At 42.0% G+C, this 26,135-nt stretch overlaps 1 protein-coding gene across 5 annotated transcripts in view; it reads right to left on the bottom strand.

The window, feature by feature from the left end:
* Window positions 1–9,385: 9,385 nt before the first annotated feature.
* Window positions 9,386–26,135, bottom strand: part of WDR31 (WD repeat domain 31) — a 28,307-nt gene continuing 11,557 nt past the window's right edge. For 4 of the 5 annotated variants that reach the window (XM_043985314.1, XM_043985315.1, XM_043985316.1 and 1 more), the window contains 7 exons: window positions 25,713–25,787; window positions 20,708–20,852; window positions 19,398–19,498; window positions 17,710–17,777; window positions 16,253–16,394; window positions 15,253–15,415; window positions 9,386–10,965 (listed from right to left, as the gene is read on the bottom strand). In XM_043985314.1, coding sequence (XP_043841249.1) covers window positions 10,805–10,965; window positions 15,253–15,415; window positions 16,253–16,394; window positions 17,710–17,777; window positions 19,398–19,498; window positions 20,708–20,852; window positions 25,713–25,787 — 855 coding nt within the window. In that variant the 3' untranslated portion in view covers window positions 9,386–10,804. The remainder of the gene's footprint in view (window positions 10,966–15,252; window positions 15,416–16,252; window positions 16,395–17,709; window positions 17,778–19,397; window positions 19,499–20,707; window positions 20,853–25,712; window positions 25,788–26,135) is intronic. The other variant, XM_043985313.1, reaches the window with a different exon arrangement.

Below are 26,135 nucleotides of genomic sequence, written 5' to 3' on the forward strand. Positions count from 1 at the left end.
ACTATTGTAACATCTTCCTGATTAGTTGCCCTACCTTAGGTCTCCTTCCTTCCTTTTTTCTTTTTTTAGTGAGGCAATTGGGGTTAAGTGACTTGCCCAGGGTCACACAGCTAGTAAGTGTTAAGTGTCTGAGGCCAAATTTGAACTCAGGTCCTCCTGACTCCAGGACTGGTACTCTATCCATTGCACCACCTAGGTGCCCCATCTCCTTCCTTTCTTCTTTTTTTTTTTTGGTGAGGCAATGAGGGTTAAGTGACTTGCCCAGGGTCACACAGCTAGTAAGTGTCGTGTCTGAGGCCGGATTTGAACTCAGGTCCTCCTGAATCCAGGGCTGGTGCTTTATCCACTGTGCCACCTAGCTGCCCCCTTATATTAACTTTTGCAGCCTATTCAAAGGGACAGAGAGAAAGGGGGGGGGGAGAATAAGGGAGAAGGGAGAGAGAGAGAAAGAAACGGGAAAGGGAGGAAGAGAAGAGAGTGAAAGAGAAGGAGAGAGGGCAGCTAGGAGGTGCAGTGGAGAAGGCACCGGCCCTGAGGTGCCACCCTGAAGCTCCTGGTCATGCACTGGGCCCCTGCTCCTGGCTGGCTGCCTCAGTGCCCTTTGCCAGCCACCTCAGTCCTCTATTTCTCTTCTTCTTCATGGGCTATTTTAGCCTCCATTTGGTATAGTAGATTCTCAATAGAATTTCAGTTCTTTGTCTAGCCAATATGACTTCTCATTCTTCAGCCCTAGAGTCCTCAAAGTTGCTTTTTTTTTTTTTTAAAGTGAGGCAATTGAAGTTAAGTGACTTGCCCAGGGTCACAGAGCTAGTAAGTGTTAAGTGTCTGAGGCTGGATTTGAACTCAGGTACTCCTGACTCCAGGACTGGTGCTCTATCCACTGCGCCACCTAGCTGCCCCCAAAGCTGCTTTTTTAAGGGGGCATTTGGTAATCGTGGGTCCACCAGAGTCTTCTCTTTCCCTCCTATGGAATCCCAGGATTTCAAAGCTAGCAGGGACCTCCAAGGCTCTAAATCAAACCCGTTGTATAAGAGGAATGAGTAAAAAAAGTATTCATTGAGTGTTTACTACGGGTCTAGCCCTGTGTTAGGTGCTACCTAGAGAAACAAATACCAAGAGAAACAAATAAGACGACCCCTATTCTCAAGACCCCAATTCTAATTGAGGGAGACTATGCAACTAAAAGAGTTTGGCTGCAGATTGGATGGAAAGGTCCCTGAATTCGAAGAGTCTGGTTTAATGGGAAGGTCCACTGGTCCTTAGGGTGCAGCAGTAGGGCAACTCACAGTGCCCAGGTATCTGGAGGGTATAATAGCAGTACAAACCTGTAAGGCTTGATGGTCATCCATCTCACTGAAAGACTTGTAACCAGTGACTCCCAACTTTCGCAAATAGTATAAACAGCCATGTTGTTCTCACCAACCTCCCTGATGGGGTCTGAGCATCTTAAAGGTTGTCAGGAGAAGGACGAAGCCAAGACAAGGGGGAAGGGAGTCCCCACTGATAGGTGGGGAAGGTTTGCACACGTATAACCTATATCTGATTGCTTACTACCTCAGGGAGGGGGGAGGGGAATGAGAGAGGGATAGAATTTGCAACTCAAAACTTCAAATAAAATGTTATAACGATAGTTGGGGAAGACAAGGCAGGTTATTTTGAGGACAGTCTGGAGGTTTTAATGATCTGTAAACTCCACAGGAATCAGCAGTGTGATGGGACAGCCAAAAAAAAGCTAATACTGTCTTGGACTTCCTTAGGTGGGGCCACATCTTCCAGGAAGAGGGGATTGATGGTTCCACAGTGCTCTTCATTCATCAGGCCTCATCTGGAGGACAGCTTGGTGCTGTGGTCTAAGATGGACTTTGATAAGCTTGGGAGTGTCTGGAGGAGGGGGCAACCAGAATGAGGAAGGGCCTGGAACTTGTGACATAGGAGGATTGGTTTGATCATGGTTAGCTTGGAGAAGCTAAGATATGGAGTGGACACACAGCTGTCTCATTGAAGAAGGGCTATCCTGGGGAAAGGAGGATTAGGTTATTCCTTTTGGCTCCAGAGCATAGAACCAGGAACAGTGGTTAGAAGCTGTCAAAGCGACCAACTTGGGCTCAAGATGAGGCAAAGGTGCTTTTTTTTTGTGTGTGGGGGGTAATGACTTGCCCAGGGTCACACAGCTAGTAAGTGTCAAGTGTCTGAGGTCAGATTTGAACTCAGATCCTCCTGAATCCAGGGCCAGTGCTTTATCCACTGTTCCACCTAGCTGCCCCTAGGCAAAGCTTCTTAACATTTGGATCGGTCCAAAGTGGGATGGGTGACCTTGAGAGCCAATTGCTTGGCTCCCTCCTTGGCTTTTTGGCAAAAAGCTAGAAGGCCACTTTTGGGGTATGTTATAGTAAATCTTCTAGTGTATGAATTGTACCAGCTGAGGTCCCTTCCAATCTCAAATCCTCTGAGTCTTACCAGGCATTGTAGATATAAAGACCAAAATGAAGTAGTTCCTGCCCTCAGGAAGCTTTCATTCTGTCAGGGAGGACATGTACACACATGAGAATAGACAAAATGTATACAAAGTCAATTCAAGGTTTTGTTTTGTTTTGTTTTTTTTAGTGAGGCAATTGGGGTTAAGTGACCTGCCCAGGGTCACACAGCTAGTAAGTGTTAAGTGTCTGAGGCCGGATTTGAACTCAGGTACTCCTGACTCCAGGGCCGGTGCTCTATCCACTGCGCCATCTAGCTGCCCCCAATTCAAGGTTTTTAAGGGAAGCACTGGCAGCTGGAGTGGTCAGCCTGGGCCACATGTAGGAGAGGATATTTGAGCTGTTTTAAAGAAAGCTGGGAATTCTAAGGGGGCAAGGGCCAGGAGGCTATGCATTCCAGATATTGGAATTATTGTTCCAAAGACAGGAGATGGCATCGCACGTTAGAGGAACAGGAATAAGTCTATTTTGACTAAATTGGAAAGTTCCAGAAGGGGAGAGAATAAGGCTGGGAAGGTTGGTTGCAGCCAAGTGGTGAAAGGCTTTAAATGTAAAATTGAATTATTTGCTCTTAGAGGCAATAGGGAGGCATTGGTATCTTCCAGGTACCATCTCCTTGGCGCCTTGCAGCAGCCCTGTAAGGGAAATAGGTGGGGTGGGGGAGGGCATTCCTTATCCTCATTGCACAAAAGAGGAAACTGCCATAGAGACTGACAGTGACATTTATAAGGTCACAAAATAAATGAGAGTCAGTCACAAGTAGAATTCAGGTGAATTTGGCAACTTTTTCTCAATTCAAAGGCTGTGTGTTGATTCCGTATAAAGTATGGGGATGTGTGATTTTAGTTCAGAAAAAGACAGGAGGAGGGGTGTGGCTCTTGAAAACCAGTTGTTAAATTTTCAGCTGGAATATTTATGCCTCTGAAATCAGCAAATGCCACCAAATTAGGGCTTGACTTAATTGTTTTGGTGACTATCCAGCCTTAAGAAAGTGATAGAGAAAAGTATTCAATTTGAAAGCATCATGGTTTGAAAGTCAGTTGTTAAGCATTTACCAGAACAGCCTTGCATAAGGCAGTAAAGGGCTAGCTCCAGGAAAATCTGAAGTTTGTTTTAAGGACTACCACTTCTCCCCAGCCTCTATTACCCTTCAGTGATTTCCTTTAATTAATGTCTTAAGGCAGCCCAGCCCTGTTTCTGCTAGGAAAGTCTAAACTAATTTTCACTAAAGAGGGACTAAATATCTCATTCCAATGGGCAGTGCTTAATTCAAATGAATTATTTTAAAAAATAAATTTTTGGTGAGGCAATTAGGGTTAAGTGACTTGCCCAGGGTCACACAGCTAGTGGAATGATTTTTTGGTGGTAGTATTTCACATATTTCTGGAGGGAACATCTAGCTGGTACAATAGATAGAGCATTGGACTTTGAGGAAGACCAGAGTTCAAATCCTGCTGCAAACACTTTCTAGGTGTGTAACCCTGTGCAAATCATTTCACCTCAGCCTCATTTTCCTCATGGGAATGAATGATAAAAAACAATATTAAAAAAAATAATAGCAGCAACTTCCTAGGGTTGTTGGGAGGATCAAATGAGATAATATATGTAAAGTGTTATATAAATGTGAGCTATTATTATGTGTGAGAAAAATGGGTAGTTGTCTCCTCTCAATGTGGATATAACAGTCAGTCATACTTCCCCTGACCTGTTTGTAGGACAAAGGTCTCACATCCCCTCCTCCCCCTCAGGTTAGCAAGGTCACACGGTTCAAGGAGCCTTGGTCTCAATAAGGTCCGCTCCAGAGTTGTGTCCATATAAGGAAGCATAAGGTCCACTCTTGAGTTATGCCCACACAAGGAAGAGGGGTGGGAATACTGCGTTCTGATTAGCTAGTTTTTGCGTGTAGATTGTAACCCCACCAGTGATGAAAAAGGGGAGGGTCCATTCACATTAGGGACAAGGGTATAAAATAGGGCCTGTGAGCCCCCTTTCTGGGCACCCAGTAGCTGCATACTAGGGTGCTTCCTTCTCATGAGAAGAAAATAAAGCCTTTGTCACTTCGCTGCTGAGTTCCTGAGAATTATTGAGAAGAGGATGAATTTTTCCCTCACATTTTGTGTTATTATTATTATGTTATGTGCTCCCTATTTCACTTACAAGTGAGGCTGGTCAGGGGGTGTAGATATGTGTGACCTTGTGGGTGGTGAGATAAAAGATGGGGATAGTGACAGGATGGAGATGGGGATGAAAGATAGGCATGAGATGGGGATAGGGCTGAGAGATGGTGATGCAAATGAAGATGAGGGATATGGATGGGGTCATGAGAATATGGGATGGGGATGAGGCTGAAGGAAGGGCATGGGAATGGCATGACCTGTAGGTGGAAAGAGAGATTGATACTGAGAGGAAATGTAATAAAGTGGAAGGAATTCTGAACTTAGATTGAGGAGAGAGTTCGACTCCCAGCTCTGAAACTTAGTTTTATTCTGGATGAACCCCTTCAATTCTTTAAGCCACTGTGCTTTATCTACAAAATAGGGTTGATAATCCTTAGACTTTTCACCTCACAGGGTTATGGTAGGAAAGGGCTTTGTCAACCGTTAAGTGTCATAGGAATGTGAATGATGATTACCGTAATGCTGTACCTTAGCCTTGTGCAATGATCCCTGTGGGGGTGTGTCTGTGCGTCAGGAATGTGGAGGAGGGGTGCTGTCTGGAGAAAGATCACTATGGTTGCTAATTGAGGAAAGGAAGAGAGGGCAGTCTCCTGCCCTCACATACTCAGGAGGGTAGTTACTAAGGCAATACAGTCTCCAAACAGCCTGGCTAAGGCTACAAGGAAGTACAGGGCTCAGTTTATTACTGACTGAGTTGTACCAGAAGGACCAACTGAAAAGGGATCGTTCAGTCCCAGGTTGGGGGCTTTTGGTGCTTTCAAGAATACTGCTGCTGTTCCATATGGTCCCATGGAAAGAAATGTCTTCCCTCCAAGTCTGACTGAGCCCAGCTCTGTGCCGAGGCTCATCCCAGAGTGCCCGTCTGCTACAGCACTTACAATAGTGCCTTCCGGAATTGCCTGCTCCTCCCCTGAGCTCAGACCTCCTGCATGGAATGTCTATCCTGAATTTCTTTTCCTCATCGGATCAGTTTTTCCTTTGTCCCCACCCCACCCCACCGCCCAGGGAAGGAAGGGTCCCAGTAAACATGGAGATCTTAGGCAAATTCTCTCCATGGATGCAAATCTTGCCTGATGTCTGGTTGGAGGGAAATAAACTGTGTTCCATTGTCCCAGCTGCAGACCCTCTGCCGTAGCTCAGGCAGGATGCTGGGCCAGCCCTAGAGACCATGGTCACCTGCTGGTCACAGCAGCAGCTGCCTGAGTCAGAAGAATGGGTGGTTGTCCATCACAGCCCGAGACTCTCCTGCAGAAAACTTTGCCAGGTCCTCTGAGTGTGGAGGATGCTTTTTCTCTGTCTCCTTCTTATACTGGCCTTGTTTATCATCCTGTCCACGTACAAATGACTTCCAACAACAGGGCTGTCATTGCCTTTCCTTCTTTCTGCCTTCTCCCCCCCTCCCTCTTAGGTGTTCTCATAGGGCATTCAGACTTCTCTGAGTCCTACAGATTCGACGGCTGCTTAGGGCTGGGCCTCGGTCTGGCAGAGTGGGCTTTGATGTCCACTGAGGGAGCGCTGCTGCAGACCTTTCCTTAGGTCCCGGGTCCAGCTTTGGACTGCCTTTTGAAAGGGAGATATGAAGGTGAAGGAGAGCCACAGAGCCAAAATGGCCTAGAGAAGTTGGCATCAGTTGACATGAGTTCTGATTCTGTCACTGACTCACTGTGTGGCCTTGGGCAAGTTTTTTTTTTCCCTTGAGTTTTCCCATTGTAAGACAAAGGACTTGAACTAGACTTTGCTAAGGTCCCTTCCGATCCTTATAGTACAGGAAATGCAAGGTACTGGGACAATTTGCTGTTGTTATGGACACTAGTGATCAGGCAGGGAGAGAAAGGCAACTCCATATCCATGAATTCTACTTCTTCCCTAGCAGATGCAGATCCCCAGACTGAATGTGTGCTGCTCCCCTTGTGACTAAAACCACAACTGGCCCTTTAAACGGTATGTACTCTGTAGATTAATGAGAACTGAAAGGGATAAAAAGACACGAGGGAGTCACAAGAAAGTGAGGGACTCCTATTTTGGAGTTCAGAATATGTCAGAAAAGGCAACTAACGTTGGACACATATACAAATGTACGTAAGGGCAAGTTCCCAAATATTTCCATCTGAACTGAATTTAGTGTAATTGGTATTGTTTATTCAGAAGCACACATAAGAACAACATATTGTCTATTGTTTCTATTTTATTCATTTATTTTAACTCAGTATTTAATACAAAAAAACATGCCACATGAAATAAATGTTCAATATCTGATTTCACAATACCAAACAAAAGTGCCACTGGTGCCTTGGATATATATCATAAGTTTTCAATAAATATGTGTTGAGTAAATGGATCAAAATCTTTTGTTTGATACAATTCACCAATCAACTTGTGAGTAGACTTTAAAAAATTCACATTGAATCTGCTTAGGTTAAGCAGTTAATACATTATCGCTGGTTACCAATCATAGGACAAATATAAAAACAGTTATTTAATGGAAAAATCACATTTAAAAACACAAAATCAAGATAAGTTCTTTTTCCTAAATCATTATCAAGGGATTCAATATGACCTCTGCATGGAGACCCAGAACATTTCTATTTACTCACATTTCAAACAAAAAACATTTACAGTCACACCACCCTTGGGATACAGTGGATCATGTTCTCCAAGTGCCAAAACCATTACCTGAGATCAAATCAATCCTCTTTGGGAGCTAGGGATTGTTTCATAACTGAAGCAACTACTTAGAAAAACTATTCTTGGTAGAAAGGAGTTTGTGCTGTTTTCAAGAGGAACATTTGGGCACTTGGACAATCTGGTTCAGGGTAGTTAAAACTGACCAAAATGAACTTGTTATAGTGGGTGCTCAAAAAACATTCATTGAATTGGACAGAAATACACTGGTAAGAAACTTACATTGGTCTTTAGCACACAGCTTCCGTAAACACCAGAAATGGAATCCTAATCAGCCATTCACAGCTTAACATTTTTTTTTCCCAAGTAAAACTTATACAAGTCAGAGATTTGGAGACAAAGAGCCTCAGAAGTCAATTAGTCCCACCTCCTCATTTTATAGAAGAGGAAACTGAGGCCCGGAGAGGTGAACTGATTTGCCCAAGGCTGCCCAGTGTGCTGCAGAACTGAGCTCTGAATCCAAATCCTGATTCCAAACCCAGTGCTTTTTTTATTCCCCCCCACTACTATGTCTCAGTTCTAGGTCCTACACAGACCAGTGAAGGAGGAGCTGCTGCCAGCTAGAGCTAGAGAGAGAAACTACTGGTCTGAAAAGGCTAAATCAGCAAGCTTTCCTCCCTTTAATGCTTTCAGGCCTATCATGGCTGGCCCTGATTCGCTTCAATTTTCCTGACTGAGCCTCCTCCCCTCCTTCTCCCCACAGATCACTGTCTCCTACTTCTAGGAATGAGAGGACGTCAACTGCAGAATGGTGCCCTGACACAAGTCAGAGAGATTTCAGGGAGCCAAATGCATAGGTTACGGCTCCTATCGAGGCAGAAAGCCAATTGGACAAAATTGAGAGCATTAACGTGCTCTCTTCCTTCTGTTGTGTACTGTAGCTCTATTGTAGTCCACCTTGTATATAGCTATCTTGATAGATACAAGGTAGTACACCCTTAAACCTTAGATGACAGGCTCCTTGAGATCAGGGACCATACTGTTTTTTACCGCCTGTATCCCCAGCATTTACTCTAATAATACCTTGTACTGGGAAGGCATTTTATACATATTTGCTGAAGTTAACTCGATTATTTAAACATGGGGCTCAGTAACAGAGAGAGTTCAAAGGGAAATAACAAAAATAGAAAGTAAGATTTATGAGGAAAGGCTAAAGCAATGAGAATTATTTAACTTGGAGAAAAGAAAACTTAGTTGTTCTATAGAGAATGGTTCCTCTCCAATGAAGAGAAAAAAACACAAGATACTTAAACCGTACAAAGAGAATACAGTTAGGTTATTAGGAAAGTTGAAAGATAGTGGCATGTGTGACAGAGACTCAGAGAGAGAGAGAAAGAACACAAAGTGTATGTAATATCTTACTACAAAGGAAAATAAATTTGACTGATGATTTAAATGTGGTCTTGCTTGAAGACAGGGAGAGTCTATATTTCACAGAGCAAGGAAGGTTGCTCTAAATGAGTGCATAAAAACTTCGATTGAAAATAGGCATTATACTTCATTTGGTGTGAAGTATATTTAGAAAATGTGGGATTAACATTTCAGTGATATTTGCAGGTAGGAAAGCAGGAATTTGTATATGAAGAGTAAACTTTCTGCTCTGTGTCCATGAAAGCTTTGCTTCCCCTCTCCCAACTGAAAGGTGATGGACTCAAGGTTCAGAAAGAAACATACAAAGACATGGCCAGTGTAGGATTTCTCCCCCTATCCTTTTTGATTATGTTACAAAACTTGTCTTTTTTTTTTTAATTTGGGAGAGGAGAAAGAGGAGGGTAGCAATAGGATTGCCCAAAAAAAAGAAAAAAAAAGAAAAAAAAGAAAAAGAAAAGAAAGAAAAGAGGTAATTGAAGCATTTTTAAAAATTGAAGCATTTTTTTTAATTTTTTTTTTTTAGCATTTAAAAAAAAATGTACAGAAGAGGGCAGCTAGGTGATGCAGTGGATAAAGCACTAGCCCTGGATTCAGGAGGACCTGAGTTCAAATTCGGCTTCAGACACTTGACACTAGCTGTGTGACCCTGGGCAAGTCACTTAACCCTCACTGTCGTCCCGTCCCCCCCCCCAAATGTACAGAAAAAAAGGAAGTACAAAAGCAAACAGCAGCAAAGCTTTAAGAAATACTTAAAAGAAAAGTAAGCAACATATATGAGATTTTTAGTTTCATGTATGATCCCCTTTTGTTCTGTCCTACTTTACGTAAGGAAACGCTCATTTTACTTGATACATATTAAGCTGAGAATTTAAACAAACAAACAAAAAAAAGAGCACATGATTCCTCTCTGTTCCAATCTCTGGTTCAATTTTCCTTTTTATACTTACTGATCTTTGCCACCTAAGCTTCTGTACCATTTGGCTTCTGTGACTTGTTAAGAATAAGGTAACCTAATACTATGGCTACGAATGGCAAAAAAGAGAGGAGACAGAACTCTATACAAAGATCCAGTAATCCCAGGACCCAAAAACAACCCCGGCTGGTGAATGTTTTTATGAGAATTTCAGATACAAAATGGGTATCAACTCTGTGGAGTAGGCCCTATTTGTAGTATGCTCAGTCTGTATAGGTTACATTTCTATTCTGGAAGTTCTGCTGCATGGGGGAATCTAAGATTAAAATCCTCTAATAAGGTAATTGCCAGTCTACTCCTCAAATCCACTACTCTGACTAGTTATTTCATTGCTATTTCCTAGTTTACTTCTTGAGTTGGGAACTCACCAAAATAGTCATACTTTTTAGTCCTTCTTCTATTCTCTATCCTGGTTGCCATGGGCCCAGGAGACCTGGCAAGAATGGGGTCAGCGTCAAAGGAGAAGGGAAGAAGCATGGGCCCAAAAAGTCAGGACTTATCTCCACTGAGGATAAAACACTGGTTGGGACACAGAATAGAGTCTTATGGGATCTAGATACATTTTCACCTGGCTCCACCTTAGCTCTTACGATGTTTATTTGTTTCTTCCTAATTCTGCCTGTAGGCTGACCTCCAAGTCAGGAAGCCCTGATTTCATCCCACCTCTGACCCATCCTGGCTGTGTGACCCCGGACAAGTCAATTAACCTCTGGACAGCTCTCTAAGATGCTAAGTTTCACAGAAGGTGTTGACTGGCATCAGCAGAGGTAATCTCTTCACCCAGTCCCTATCGACCTATCACAACCAAGGTGGGCACATTTTGAGGAATACATTTACTTTTGGATGGTGAGGCAAAGAGTTAAATTAAAATCAGAATATGTTTAGATGAAGTTCAGCTTAAGAACTTCATAGCTGACATGTATTTCTAAATTAAATGAAATAATCTTGTTTTTGAAGCAATGGATTTGTTTCAACCTCTGTGCTAACATTGGTGTATCATTTCTAAATGTGTTCCTTAGGCCCTCCTGAATGGCATATACACAACTGAAAAAAAGCTTACACTGAGAGAGGAAGTTCCAGGATTTGTTTTTGCCTGAGGTCCCTTTACAAAGGATGGTGATAGGGCATCAAAACTTGGCTGCTTCCTGAATCTGCAGCCCTTTGCTGTTATTGATCCTGAGTAAGTGAATTCCAGAGTTGAAACTTGCACAAAGTAGGGAAGAGGTGTCACAGATGGCCAAGGAAGCCAAAGGACCAGATCCATCCAGAGGGAGGGTAAAAAGGCAGGCTGGAAAGAAGAAGCAGCTATTAGTTTCTTTGGAAATGTGAGCAAACAATGTAGGCGTAGGCGCCCTTCCTAATAATCGACAGTCGAAGAGGGTTGTCTGGAGAACTGGGAGGTGCCGCTGTGTGTCAGAAGTCGTTATGGACCCTGGCACTGAGACTAGCCCTCCACCCACCATGTTACACCACCTCTCACGAGGTGTGCAGGGTGCCGTGTGATACGCTACAGCATAGTACAATAGTGCCTTATGAACTGAAAAGCACTTTAAAGATACTACTTCCCTTAAAATTCACAACAATCTTATGAAGTAGGTTCCATAAAACATTTTATTCAACTTGCGTTCAATTCGACAAACATTTATTAAGTAGCTGCTCTCATTCAAGACTTTGATGGTTGTTACTCAGCAATCTGCAGAACACCCTCCTCCCTTCCTCAAGGAGTTCTGTTCATGGCTCACTCTTTCCCTCCACTCCAACTCCTGCCTTCACACCAGGGCACTTTAACATACATGCTGATACCTCCTCAAACATGGTCACTCAATTCCTCAGCCTGTTTCCCATGATCTACTTCTCCAGCCCACTTCAGCCTCACACAGAGATGGTCATAGCCATAGGTCATCCTGCCATTACCCCACAGATGTTCCCCTTCCTTGTTCATGAGCCACAAAATTCCTTTATCTACTAATTTTTTGTTACACTACCTTTCCCTCTGCCTCCCGATCCCTAGCCTGCTCTTTGTCCTCTCTGACCTGCAATCCCCTCTAGCTATCTATCGTATACTAGCTACCCACTCTCCTCCCAGCCTTGTATCTCAACTCCTTGGTGAATCTAGTTCAACTCTAGACCATGCTCTTGTCCCTCGTTCTCTCATCCAGTCATCAATCATGTCTTGCCAAGCTCAGCCTTGGATTACTTCCACTATCTGCTCTCATGCTGAATGTAGCTGGAGAAAATCACTACAAAGTTATCACCTCACCCTGACCCTCACTGCAGCAAAACAACCCTGCTATGCCTCCCTAATCAAGCCACTCTCCACACTGGCTCTTCCAGACCTTTTCATCCCTCCTCAAAACTCCCATGGTTTCCTCCCCTCCCCCTCTCAGCTGAGAACTTTGCCTCATATTTCACTAAAACATTGGGGCCATTTACCAGCAGCTCTCTCTTCTCTCCTGTTCATATCATTCAGATGCCTTCTGCCACCATCTCCCCTCACAAGGCAGCCTCTTCTTGCCAAGGCAAATCCCTCGGTGTGTACAAATGATCCTACTGTATCCTGTTTTCTCCAGAAGATTACCCCTTCTGTCAACCCACTGTCTGTTGACTGATTGCTTCTCTGTTGCCTACAAATAATGTCCATGTTTTCCTCATCCTCAAAAAATTCTCACTGGATTTGTTCATCCCTGACATCTATCATCTTCTATGTCTTCTTTTCATGGCTAAATTCCTTGAGAAGGCTGTCTACAATTGGTGCCTCTACTTCCTTTCCTCTCACTTTCTTTTTTAACTCTTTGCAATCTGACTTCTGGCCTCATCATCTGATTGAGACAGCTTTCTTCAAAGCTATGAATGGTCTCTTAAATGCTAAATCCAATGGCCTTTTTTCAGTCTTCATCCTTCCTGATCTCCCTTTGGCCTTAGACACTGTGGGTCCCTCTCTTCTCCTTGATACTCTTCTCTCTAGATTTTCCTGATACTACTTTATCATTGTTCTTCTCCTACCTGTCCAGCTGCTCCTTCTCAGTATCCTTTGCTGGATCATTATCAGGACGTGCCTGTTCAATCTTGGAGGTCCTCAAGAGCTCTGTCCTGCTAGCTTATTTCACTTGGTAATCTCATTGGCTCCCAAAACTGAAATCATTATCTTTCCCCCAAAACCTTCCCTCCTAAATTCCCCCATTATGGTGAAGGGCACCACCAGGCTCCTAGTCACTCAGGCTTGAAACTTTGATGTCACCCTCACCTCCTCACTCTTTCATCCTCCATAGCCAATCTATGGATTCTAGTTACACTTCTGGTAAATATACATCTCTTCTCTAATACAGCCAGGACCTCATCAATTCAAATGTGACTGTCCTCTACTCAGCTCTCAAAGGCTCATCCTCAACTCTTCCTCCTGGCTTCCTCATTCAAGTCAGCTAAAATTTGTGCAAGAAGGTTTTTCTGGACTCCTTAATGTTAGTGCCTTCTCTCTGAGATTACCCTCAACTTATGGTGTATCTATCTTGTTTGTTTCCCCCAATTAGACTGTGAGCTCTCTAAGGGCAGGAGCTGTTTTTGCCTTTTTGTATCCCGAGCTCTCAGCCCTTTGCTTGACACAAAGTAAATGCTTACAGGGAGTTGACTTGACTAAGGGGTGTTGTGCTAGGTCCTGAGGAAAGAAAGGCAAAACCAAACCAAATCAAACCCCCAAAATGGTGCTTGTACTTAAGAGACAATATTCTACTCAGATATAGACTCGGGGATGAGCAAATACAAACTAATTTGATGAGGGAAAGATGAAAAGAATCAAGAAAGGCTTCAGGAAGGGAGCAGACTCTGAGCTGGGCCTTGAAGGCACCTGAGGAGCCTAAGAGGCAGGGGGTAGACAGAGGGCACCACAGGCATTGGGGCCAAACTGAGAAACTCAGAAAGAATGAGAAGACTTGGGTTCTTGTCCTGGCTCTAATAACGACTGTGATTTGGAGTAAGTCATTTTATCTCATCGAGCCTCAAATTCCTTCTCTCATCTCTAAGGTTCTTTCTAGCTCTAATAGTTTGTGATCTGGAATAAAAGACGTTAAATAAAACACTAAAGCCATATTTACTAAGGACACGTAGCATAAACTGCCAACTGTGGGGAAACTAAGAGGACGTTTAATGCCTGTCTCTGAAAGAGATCATGGAAAATGAATCCTGCCTGTTCCAAATGGCTGAGAGATAGTTGCTTAAAGGTCATTTAATCTAGTTTTGTGGATAAATCCAAGCATTTTTACCAGTATTCTCTATGGATTATTTGTTTTTTTTTGTTTTTGGCGGGGCAATGGGGGTTAAGTGACTTGCCCAGGGTCACACAGCCAGTAAGTGTCTAAGGCCAGATTTGAACTCAGGAACTCCTGAATCCAGGGCCGGTGCTTTATCCACTGTGCCACCTAGCCGCCCCCCTCTATGGATTATTTGAACAAATAATCACTGCAAAATGAACATAAAATAGATAAATCTACCTGGACACTCACAGTTCACAGGTGCTAATGTTATCCTTATGTAGCTTAAAAAACTAATGTGTGAAGAGAAACTTTTAAAGTATTATATACAATGTATGTATATACATATACATATATATATATATATATATATATGTGTGTGTGTGTATGTGTGTGTATATATATAAATAACACCTATGTCAGATTACCAGCTGTCTAGGGGAGGGGAAGGAGAAAAATCTGAAATTGGAAAGCTTGTATGAACAAAAGTTGAGAACTATCTTTACATGTAATGGAAAAAAATAAAATACTTTATTAATTAAAAAAAAAGTCCTATATACAAAAGACTGCCTTTCAGTCTGTGACTGGGTTATTGCTGTTCCCAGTGTATCTGGCACACTTGTGCCTCAGCCCTTAAATCTTTGCTCCAAAAGAGTCAAACTGACTCCCACTTCTGCAAAACAAATATTCTGGGTGATTTCTGCATAAAAATAGGATTTGAAGTTTTCTAGTTATTTAGATCTCTATCTAAATAGAATCTAAGTAACTGTATGTGTTCAGCATACAGGACGGAGTGTGCTAACCCCTATTAATTTGGGTAGCTATGTTCCCTGAAATGTTTTCTCTCTGGCTACTTGGTTCCCTTGTGCACTGAAGTATTAATGATCCTACCAGAATCTGGAAACCCAAGCTCTTGTTGCAAAGGGGAAGGCACATTTGCGACAACTTCTAGAATTGGGGTTCACATTTTAATCCCTCATATCTGCCAAGCCTCCATTAATTTTCTTGACTGTTATTTTGAGTCTTAGGTTTTACATGTGAGTAGGGGATGTAACTTGATGTGCACAGACATAAAAGCCATTTAAAATGTGAAGGCTAACTGGCTCAGTAGTGACAATAACCAGAACACCACTCTAATTGCTTCCACCAGGGGGGAGGGAGAGAATGGTCCCAGTATCTGAGTGTGACCCTCTAATAAGCACTTGGAAGGTAGGCAGCTAGTGGGACAGGCACCCAAGCCACTGCATACATACAATCAGTGTAAGGAGAATGCTTACAAGAAACAATCATTACCATGATGGCACTTTGGGAGAAACACATAGGTCTCTCACCTCCAGTGTTTTGGTTCCAAATCTTCACCTTGCTGTCATATGATGAGGTGGCAATTGCTGGTATCCAAGATAACCCATTTGGCAAGAAGACACAGGAGGTCACTGTCTGGAAATGTCCTTTGTACTCACATATTTTACCTCTAGTCTGTCTTAGGTCCCACAACTGTAACAGAATGACAGGTGTAAAAAGGAACCACCTTACACATTTTCCTCTAGTCTCTTTATTTCTCAGGACAAGCACCCAGTCATCCATCAATTATCCATCTACTGAATAATACTTATTAAGCCCCTACCATGCGCAAGGCACTGACCACACATAAGTACTGGAGAAGGAATCTGAATTCTGTAGGTTTAGTTTATGTGGGTACTTCAAACTCTTCTTATTAAGGGAGAGACTGCTTCTGAACAGATAGCCACAGCCTAGGGTGAGCACACAGTGGCCTTGCTGTCCAGAGAAATGCTCCAGCTGCTGTGTACCAGGTGTCTTAGGGGTGTACTAGGGTCTTTGCTATAAGTACATGAATTGAAGGCATGGTCATGTTGGCTTTGTCTTCTAGTCACCATGCAGATGATGTGCAGAAGCATGACGTCCAGAACAAGGGAGGCAACTGGCCCCACTGTCCTATGTGTCAGATTGGTTGGAGGAGGAGGAACACTAAGAACCTGAAGCACACTCAGAGCAGTGAGACCAAGCTGGTGCAAGGTTTAGCAACCATGTCCTCTGAGAACTGGCTGAGGGAACTAGGAATGTTTTGTGTGTAAGAAAGGGCTTACAGAAGCCATATTTTTATTATCTAAAGGGCTGTTGTGTGGTAACAATAGTGACCTTTTTTTTTTTGGTGGGGCAATGAGGGTTAAGTGACTTGCCCAGGGTCACACAGCTAGTAACTGTTACGTGTCTGAGGCTGCACTTGAACTCAGGTCCTCCTGAATCCAGGGCCAGTGCTCTATTCACTGTGCTACCTAGCTGCCCCTTCTTCTTTTTGATATAATCTCTTACCGTTGCTTCACAGCCTTCCCCTCCAAAGCCACTGCTACAGGAGACACAGTAATAACCATCTGGACTGATGTCACAGTAGGTCTGAATATGTTGCTTTGCTGGAAATTTATGAGCCACTTGCAACCTCCGACTGTCCCAAATTCTGAAATGAATTGGGTTGGAAATGAAGTGGATCAAACATATATAATATCCTACATGAGATAATCTGCTAACAGAAAATATCTGGCTCTTTACTGTCCAGGCCCAAAACAGAATGGAATGTCCTGTGTTGTCTAGGAGACAATGCTCCCAGAAATGGGTCTGCCCACAAGCTTCCAGAGTCGGTACAGTAGCTTGAAGAAATGACAGCCGTTGCTGACATTCTGGAATATTCTATTCAAAGACTTATTTGACAAGGTTTTAAATAAAATGACTTAATTTTTCCAGGTGATTTGGGGCTGGTGACCCAGCTCTAATCATACTGTGAGATCTATTTTGTACATGATAAGGAAACTGTTCTAATAGAGCTAGGCATTTTTCTGGAAATCAGATACAGAAGATTTACAAATATTCCCTAACTTACACATGGGGTCAATTCATGGGATTATTTTCATTACATTTTCTTACATGGTTTCCAGCACCTTCTATATAGAGTCTATGTCATAATCTAGAGTTCCTGCCATCACAAAATAGAATACAGACTCTTCCCTTAATTCTATTAATTATAATTCTGCTTTTGCTCCACACTTAAAAAATAACACCTCCCCAACCCCACCTTTTCTCCAATCTATCTTAGTGCTGATAGTCTCTGCACCAAAATGGACAGGGAAAATGAATAAGCACTTATTAAGTACTTACTATGTGCTGGGAACTGTGCTAAGCACCTCAGAAATATTATCTAATTTGATCCTTACAACCACCCTGAGAAGTAGGTGCTATTATCACCTCCATTTTACAGTTGAGGAAACTGAGGCAGATGGAGGTAAAGTGACTTGCCTCAAATGTCTGAGGCCAGATTTAAACTCGGGTCTTCCTGACTGGACATTCTATTCCACCTAGCTGCCCAAAAAAGAAGACTAGAAGTTAAAAAGAGGGCTACATCTAGAGGTTAAGTATACAATCACAGAGAAGTATCAGGCAGCTAAGTGGAGAAATGAGGAAGAGATCAGGCAAGAACAGGTAGTGATTGAAGGTGGGGGAGACCAACTTCAAACAAGCACCTCCCAAATGGGGACATGGTGGCAAGTGGCAGAGTTCATTAGGACTGGAAGGATCTCCTAGCTAGCTAGGGTTGTACATGGGACAGATATGGTTCCTCTGATTTCAACATGGGGATTTCCAAGGGACCAGAAGGTTCAGCAGAGGAATGAAGCTAACAGTGAAAAACGAGAATCAAGTCGGAAGCACGGACCCAGACACCCTATTCCCCAAATGAATAAGGTAAGCTCTATAGATCCCTACTCCATGAACAAGCCCACCTGATGGTTTTATCCTCAGAGGTCTGGAGAAGAAGGGGTTCTCTGGGGATCCAGCACAGATGAGTGACCTAAAAGAAATGAACTTTTAAAAAACTTCAAAATAACCCCCCCCACACAAGGCACTCCCTAATCTCTCCATAGTTTCTAGCAGATCACTGTTTCACAGAAAATACACTTGTACCTCCTCTCATATATCCATGAACAAGAAGATGGTCTTTTTTTTTTTTTTTTGGTGGGGCAATGAGGGTTAAGTGACTTGCCCAGGGTCACACAGCTAGTAAGTGTTAAGTGTCTGAGGCTGGATTTGAACTCAGGTCTTCTTGACTCCAGGGCCGGTGCTCTATCTACTACGCCATCTAGCTGCCCAAGAAGATGTTCTTTTAAGGGACTTTGTACCACTTCATGCCCACATGTCTTATTTTTAAGCCATCATCAGCAATAAACATTTATCAAGCATCTCCTATGTAATAAGTGCTCATTTGTTTCTCTCTGTTTCCCCCCTTCCCCTACAGAATTTGAGAAAGAGATTGGAAGTAGCTCAGATGTTTCAAGACACTATGTTAGAAAAAAAAAGACATTATGTCAGGCATTAAAATAAAATTTTCTTATGTTTTCATAAAAACACACAAACCAACAAAGTAGACATGTATATAGTCTCTGCCATTTATAAGACTGTAATGACTTTCTATCAACTATCCAATAAGCCTCCTTCACTGACTTCAAATCCTTTCTTGTCACCTTTTGGGGAGCAACCAGAGGTCATACAAGAAATGATTACTAATTATAATCTGACTCTAATTTGTTAGCAAAATCCCCATTTCTCTTCTCTCATCTGTCTCCCCTTCCCCCTCACAACCCCCCTCAAGTCCCCAGGGTAGTTTTCTCTCTTTTCCTTGGTTTGTTTCATATTTAAGCCCCTCTGAAGATCTATGTTATTGGGGACTCTGTGTTATGGGCAGTCCTTAATGCAAACAATGGAATGCCTAAAGCCCACACCCAGATGAGTGGAAGGAAGGTCTGGAAGGCCAAAGGAGTAATCTATGGCCAAACTCACTGTATCTCTGAGGACTCAATACGTCGGCACTGGGAACAAGGGAAGCCAGAATTCTATCCTTTCTCATTACTGATGTGGCCCCCTGCTGGTTTGGGTGCATGAGAGTTTTCAAAATTAACAGAATTCTTCCTACCAAGGAGAGAACAAGGGTAAATGGATCTTTTCTCATAACCTGGTCTCTGTAATCAGAAAACAATTCTATCTATTTAAATAAAGGCAAGAACTACATCCCTTGGATAGTCTTCTGTGTACCACAGATTCATAAAGTCAGGAAGGATGAGATCATTTAATGCCAAGGCATAACCATATTAAATGAGAATGCTTGTAGTGTTTTGTAAATCTTAATATGTTACATAAATGTCAGCTATTATAATAATTATTACTATGCAGAATCATGGAAACATAATTCTTAGAGCTGGAAGGGACCTTAAGAGATTTTTGTTTTCAATCCCTTCATTTGATAAAGTAGGAAAATTAAGCCCAAGGAGATGAAGTTATCTGATTAATACCACACAGCTAGTTAGTAGCAGAGCTGTGACTGGGCCCCAGAAAGCTACTGACTTCCCATCCAGTATAATCTTACCCCTAGACCACAATGCCTGCTATGGACATTGCTTTTTTACTCAATCCTTACCAGGTTTCTTGAAATAGTAGCTTTCTCAAGACATTCTCCAGTCTTTACATCCCACATGCAGAGTGTGTTGTCCCGAGAACCAGTACATATTTGTGAAGAATCTATAAATGGTTTTAAGAAGGGAGTCCATGAAGGCCGGGAAACAATTTTTACAGTGTTTCTGATAAGGCCTCATATCCAAAATATATAGAGAACTGAATCAAATATATAAGAATACAAGTCATTCCCTAATTGAGAAATGGTCAAAGGATATGAACAGGCAGTTTTCAGATGATGAAATTAAAAACCCATAGCCATATGAAAAAAATGTCTCAATCACTATTGATTAGAGAAATGCAAATTAAAACTACTCTGTGAGGTACCACCTCACACCTATCCAATTGGCTAATGTGACAAAAAAGGAGAATGAAAAATGTTGGAGAAGATGTGGGAAAATTAGAACACTAATGCACTGTTGGTAGAGCTGTGGACTGATCCAACCATTTTGGAGAGCAATTTGGAACCATGCCCAAAAGGCTTTAAAACTGTACATACCCTTTGACCTAGCAATACCACTATACTGGGTCTATATCCCAAAGAGATCATAAAAAAGGGAAAAGGTCCCACATGTACCAAAATATTTATAGCTACTCTTTTTGTGGTAGCAAAGAATTGGAAATTGAGGGGATACCCATCAATTGGGGAATGGCTAAATAAACTGTGATATATGAATATAATGGACCACTATTGTGCTATAAGAAATGATAAGCAGATGGATTTCAGAAAAACCTGGAAAGACCTACATAACTGATGTTGAGTGAAATGAGCAGAACCAACAGAACATTGTACACAGTGTGAACAACATTGTGAGATGATCAACTGTGACAGACTTAACTCTTCTCAGCAATATAATAATCCAAGACAATGACAAAAAACTTATGGTGGATAATGCTCTCCACATTCAGAAAAAGAACTATGGAGTCTGAATGCAGACTGAAGCATACCATTTTCACTTTTGTTGTTGCTTTTTGTTATTGTTCTTTCTTGTATTTTTTCCTTTTGTTCTGATTAATGTGGAAATATATTTAACATGATTTTAATATATAACATGTCAAATTGCTTACTGGCCTTGAGAGGGGAGGGAGAATGAGAGAAAAATTTGGAACTCAAAAAATATCTTTATATGTAATTAAGACAAATTAAAAATAACAAAAATTTTTAAAAGAACAAAAAGAAGGGAGTTCATGAGATTATTATTTTAAATGGGATTTAGGAAAGCACACTCATAGGAAAAGCTTTGCAGGTTAGAAACAAATTGATATAGGCTTCACCTGGACTCACAGCTAATCCAGTAACCACCATATCATGGCCCAGAAACCGTTGTATTGGTTGTGAATGTCCATTCAATTCCCACAATATTGCTGTCTTGTCACGAGATGCACTGAAAAATTGGTTTGATCCAAAAACACTGGCTACCTGTTTAGAAAACAAGGCAAAAGATCCATAGTTTTATGTCCATGATAGGCTAAATTTCAGAAAGAGAGAAAAGTTACATACACAACTCTCTTATCAAAAGTAGCATGTTGGGGCCGCTAGGTGGTGCAGTGGATAGAGCACCAGCCCTGCATTCATTAGGACCTGAGTTCAAATCCGACCTCAGACACTTAACACTTACTAGCTGTATGACCCTGGGCAAGTCACTTAACCCTAATTACCTCACTTAAAAAAAAAAAAGTAGCATGTTAAGAACTTTCCCCACAAAAATCCTATCCAATATTCTTCATTGTAGCATGGTGGTGATCCTTGGTTCTTGAAAACTATGTGAGTGGAACTAGCTCTAGCAGGTTCTACAAATCTGGAAAGGATTTAGTGCCAGTGACAGACTACACATGCTGTCCAAGGACTAACCTAAATATGGAAAAACTCATTACAAAAAATATGGCCACTATGTGATGAATGCTTTGGCCATGGCAACCCAGGAATAAAGAGAAACACAAAAAGACTCTTAGTGCTCCATTGGCTCCATCTACCTCTGCAGTGATGGTGGCAGAGTATGCTAAGGGCAGAGGGTACTAAGGATCACAGTTTTTAGATAATCTATAAATATTTATGTAACTGATAGTCTTCTTGGCTTACAACCAGTGAGTTGATAAGCTATTAGAGGAAATGACACTTCAGTACTTTGACAGATGCATAGATCTCATAGATCCTCCTCCTTCTGTTGAGGGAGTTGACAACTCATCCACGTCTTTTAATCTTATACAAGGTTTGTCCATGTCCTCCCATATACACTCATGTGTATCAAGCTCATCTGCTGGAGGCCTTTCTCTAGGTTAGGTGCTGAAGGACTATGACTATAAATGGAGTTGATGTGGAACAAGTAATTGCAGAAATGGACAGATCCGGGTTTGGAAATGAGAGAGTGGGTACATGGTTCCATGTTAACAAAGGATTTTTCACGTTCATGGGTTCTGACACAGCATTCAGGCTAGCCATCGGTTATGACCCACTCTTGTTACATCAATTAAACAATAAACCAACAAACATTTATTAAGCACCTTCTATATGCCACGCACTGTATGAAGCTCTGAAGATACAAAGACAAAAAAGGAAACAGTCTTTGCCCTTAGGGACCTTACATTCTATCAGAGGAAATTATATGGACACATATAAGGAGATATAAAGTATATGTGAAGCAAATACAAAACAATTTTTTGGGGAGAGCACTAAGGGTAGTCAGGAATGACTTCGTGAAGGTGGTGGCAACTTTAGTGGAAAGAAATGAAGGCGTGTAAGAGGAAGAGATGAGGAGGGATTACCTTCCAGGAAGGGGAGAAGGCCTGTACGGATTCATGGAGATGGAATGTGGTGTGTAAGCAACAATAAAGAGGCCAGTTTGGCTAGCACACAGAGGGAAGTGAAAGGAGTAAAAGCATAGGAACAAAACTGAGTCAAAAGGAAAGGTCACTTTTTTTCCTCCTCTTGCTTAGAAGCATGGATGCTAAAAAGCTACCTTACATCTAAAAAGTAAGGAAGGTACCAAGAGGAGAAAAACCTTGGATTCTATCATCTTTCCCAAAAGTGAAGGGGAAGACATCAGCAACTACTATTTCACTTAGCCTACTCTTCTCATTTTAAAAAATCTTGGTATGGACAATCTATCATGTATCCAGTATATTCCTTTTTTTCCCCTTTTTTATTTACACATTTTTCTAATACATTTTTATTTCATTAAATATTTTCCAATTACATTTTTTGGGTGGGGCAATGAGGGTAAAGTGACTTGCCCAGGGTCACACAGCTAATAAGTGTCAAGTTTCTGAGGCCATATTGGAACTCAGGTCCTTCTGAATCCAGGGTCAGTGGTTTATCCACTGTGCCACCTAGCTGCCCCCCATCTAGTATATTCTTTTTTTTTTAGTGAGGCAATTGGGATTAAGTGACTTGCCCAGGGTCACACAGCTAGTAACTGTTAAGTGTCTGAGGTCGGATTTGAACTCAGGTCCTCCTGACTCCAGAGCCGGTGCTCTATCCACTGCGCCACCTAGCTGCCCCCAGTATATTCTTGCTAAAAATAGATGATATGGAAACAGGAAAGCTTTCACAGATAATTATCAACCAAATCTTCACAGTCACACAGATAACTGAAAGAGTACAGAGAATAGAAGATCCCACTGTGATGACTGATTGTTGATTATAAAAAAACATTCTACAGGATGTAACAAAACATAGCCTTAAAGGTTTTCCTGTAACAAGACATTTCCCCTGCATATATTAAAACCACCTAAGATTTCTGACTGATGCAAATATGGAGGTAACTTTGTCCAACAATCTTCTGCTTACCAATATCAAGCAAAGCATAAAACAGACATATATAAGCTTCCCAAAGGTGTTTCCCATAATCAGGCAAAATTATGTAAGAGGTATTCCCTATAGGTGGTGAAACCCTCCCAATGCGCCTATCCTCAGCTGAAATGGAGCTGACTGCATTAAGTCCCAGAATACCATAAAGCTTACACTTAATGGGATTCATAATCATTCAAAAGAGATGGGCCAAGTAATTCATACAAAACCCCCAAGTGTACAATGACCACATATTCTTAGATTAAGGCTAACGCTGGATGAGCAGTACATTAAATTAGTTCACCAGTACACATATCTTGTATGGGCATTTCAGCTGATTAAAGAGCTAGGAACAGAAATGAACAGGAGGAAGAGAAAGGACTGAATCACATCTGGAAAACTTTAAAGTGTTTCCAGTGATATGGAGCTGAGACAAAAGCCTATCTTCTTAATGCCAATGTATTTCTTCCAATGCTATATGATTGTGAATAATTTAAAAAACGATTAACATGAAATCAAAATTATAGGGGGAAAAAGGTTAATATGACTTAGGCATATTGCCAACTACTTATGAATTATGCCCAAGAAGTGGCATATCATTAAGGAAATGTTTTCATTAGAGGAAGAGATGTTGGTCATGAAACAAGGATAAAGGATAACAGAGTTCATCAACAGAGATGAACAACACAGCTTGCTATAGTAATGCCCATAAAACATTAATTAAAAAAAAAAGTTCTAGAGGAAGGTCTTCAGCAATCTAGGTAGATCCTCTATGGCAGATTTATGGTGGGGGGTAGGTGGGGAGACATGAACCAGAATTGTACAAGAATACCTACGATGAGGAGATTGTGGATCCCTCAAACTCCTAAGGTATAAACTGGGAACTTGTTCAAGCTCACTAGGTGTCAGGGTCAGTTTCAATCTCCATTTCCATACCATTGTAGGCATAGCTCCCTATCTCTTTGCCTATTCATCCATCAAGATGTGTCTGAAATCCTACTTTTTTTTTTTTTTTGGTTAAGGCAATTGGGGTTAAGTGACTTGCCCAGGGTCACAATCTAGTAAGTGTTAAGTGTCTAAGGCCAAATTTGAACTCAGGTCCTTCTGACTCTGACTCCAGGGCTAGTGGCTCTATCTACTGCACCACCTAGCTGCCCCATGAAATTCTACCTTCTTGGTGAAACTCTTCCTGACCAACGAAGCGCCACAGAGTTCTCCTCCCTCTGAGAAGCCAGAGCACTGAACAGCTCTATGCTATTCATTTGGCACTTTATCATATAATGCCTTAAGACACCTCCTGTATTATTGTCTTATTTTAAAATCTATTAGTTTTATTTAACTTTTTTGTGTGTGTGAGGCATTTGGGGTAAGTGACTTGCCCAGGGTCACATAGCTGGTAAGTGTCAAGTGTCTGAGGTCGCATTTGAACTCAGGTCCTCCTGAATCCAGGGCCAGTGCTTTATCCACTGTGCCACCTAGCTGCCCCCAGGAAGATGGCATTTTGACTGGGCTATGGAGTGAAGGGGAGCAACATCTAATAAGACTGGAAGGGTCAGGTGAAGCCAGTTTGTGAGGAGCTTTCAATGCAAACAGAAGAGTTTATAGTTAATCCTACAAGTGATATGGAACCACTGATTATGTAGCACTCACTAATCTCCCTTTACAGTGACAATTCATCACCACTCACCTGGGCTGTTTTTTTTTTTTTTTTTAAAGTGAGGCAGTTGGGGTTAAGTGACTTGCCCAGGGTCACACAGCTAGTAAGTGTCAAGTGTCTGAGGCCGCATTTGAACCCAGGTATTCCTGACTCCAGGGCCGGTGCTCTATCCACTGCGCCATCTAGCTGCGCCCCCCTGGGCTGTTTTAATAACTAACTGGTCCCTCTGCTTCTGGTCTCTCTTCTCTAATCCATTCTCCACACAGCTGCCAAATTGATATTCCTAAAACATCTGACCACATCATATATCACTCTGCTATTTGAAAATCTTCACTGGGCTCCTTATTATTGCCTTTAGGATAAAATGCAACAATCCTCAGGCTGGCATTGAGAGCCCTTTACAGTATGGCTCCTGCCAGACTGTCCAGTCTTACATTATAACCCTTCACACTCTCTCCACTCCTGAAATGGGCCCTTCCATCTTCTGCCTCTTCCTTTGCCTCTGTGCCTCTGCCACAGGGTCCTTCATATGCCTAGAGTGTACTCCCTCCCCCTCCCTCCTCTCCTGTGCTTTCTTCCACATACAGCTCAGGTCCAACTTCCTTTTCTGATCCCCCAGTTGTTAGTAGTTTCTCCATCCTAAAAATGACTGTTTCTTTGTATAAAGTTCACTTCCCTATGCACACAGGTTACTCCCACCTCCCTTCCCCAGAATGTAAACTGTCAACACTTTTAAAGCAGATGGCTTTGGTTTTGCCTCTGTATCCTCAGAGCCCAGAGAGTATTTTGCATATAGCAGGTATTTTAAAATGTTCAGTGAATTAAACTGAATATACCTTGGTGATTTCCCGTTCATGTCCTTTGAACTGTTTCATAATATCTCCATATCTCCAATTGTAGGCCACAACCATCTGCAGAGAGAGTGGTTAGAACCATTTACCTTGACCACAATCTTTTGATTCAAATCAATACTAAAGTACTACATCTATAGTTCCCAGGCCTCAGACCCTACCCTTATATCACCTCCTCCTTCATCCTTATCCAAGAAAATCACATTTACATACCCCAATTTATTGTTCAGTCATTTCAGATTCTTTGTGACCCCATTTGGGGTTTTCTTGGCAAAGGTACTGGAGTGGTTTGCCATTTCCTTCTCCAGATCATTTTACAGATGAGGAAACTAAGGCAAACAGGGTTACGTGACTGGCTCAGGGTCATACAGCTAGTAAGTGTTCAAGGCCAGATTTGGACTCTGGGAG

The sequence above is a fragment of the Dromiciops gliroides genome, chromosome 2 (assembly GCF_019393635.1).
Source record: "Dromiciops gliroides isolate mDroGli1 chromosome 2, mDroGli1.pri, whole genome shotgun sequence".
NCBI lineage: Eukaryota > Metazoa > Chordata > Mammalia > Microbiotheria > Microbiotheriidae > Dromiciops > Dromiciops gliroides.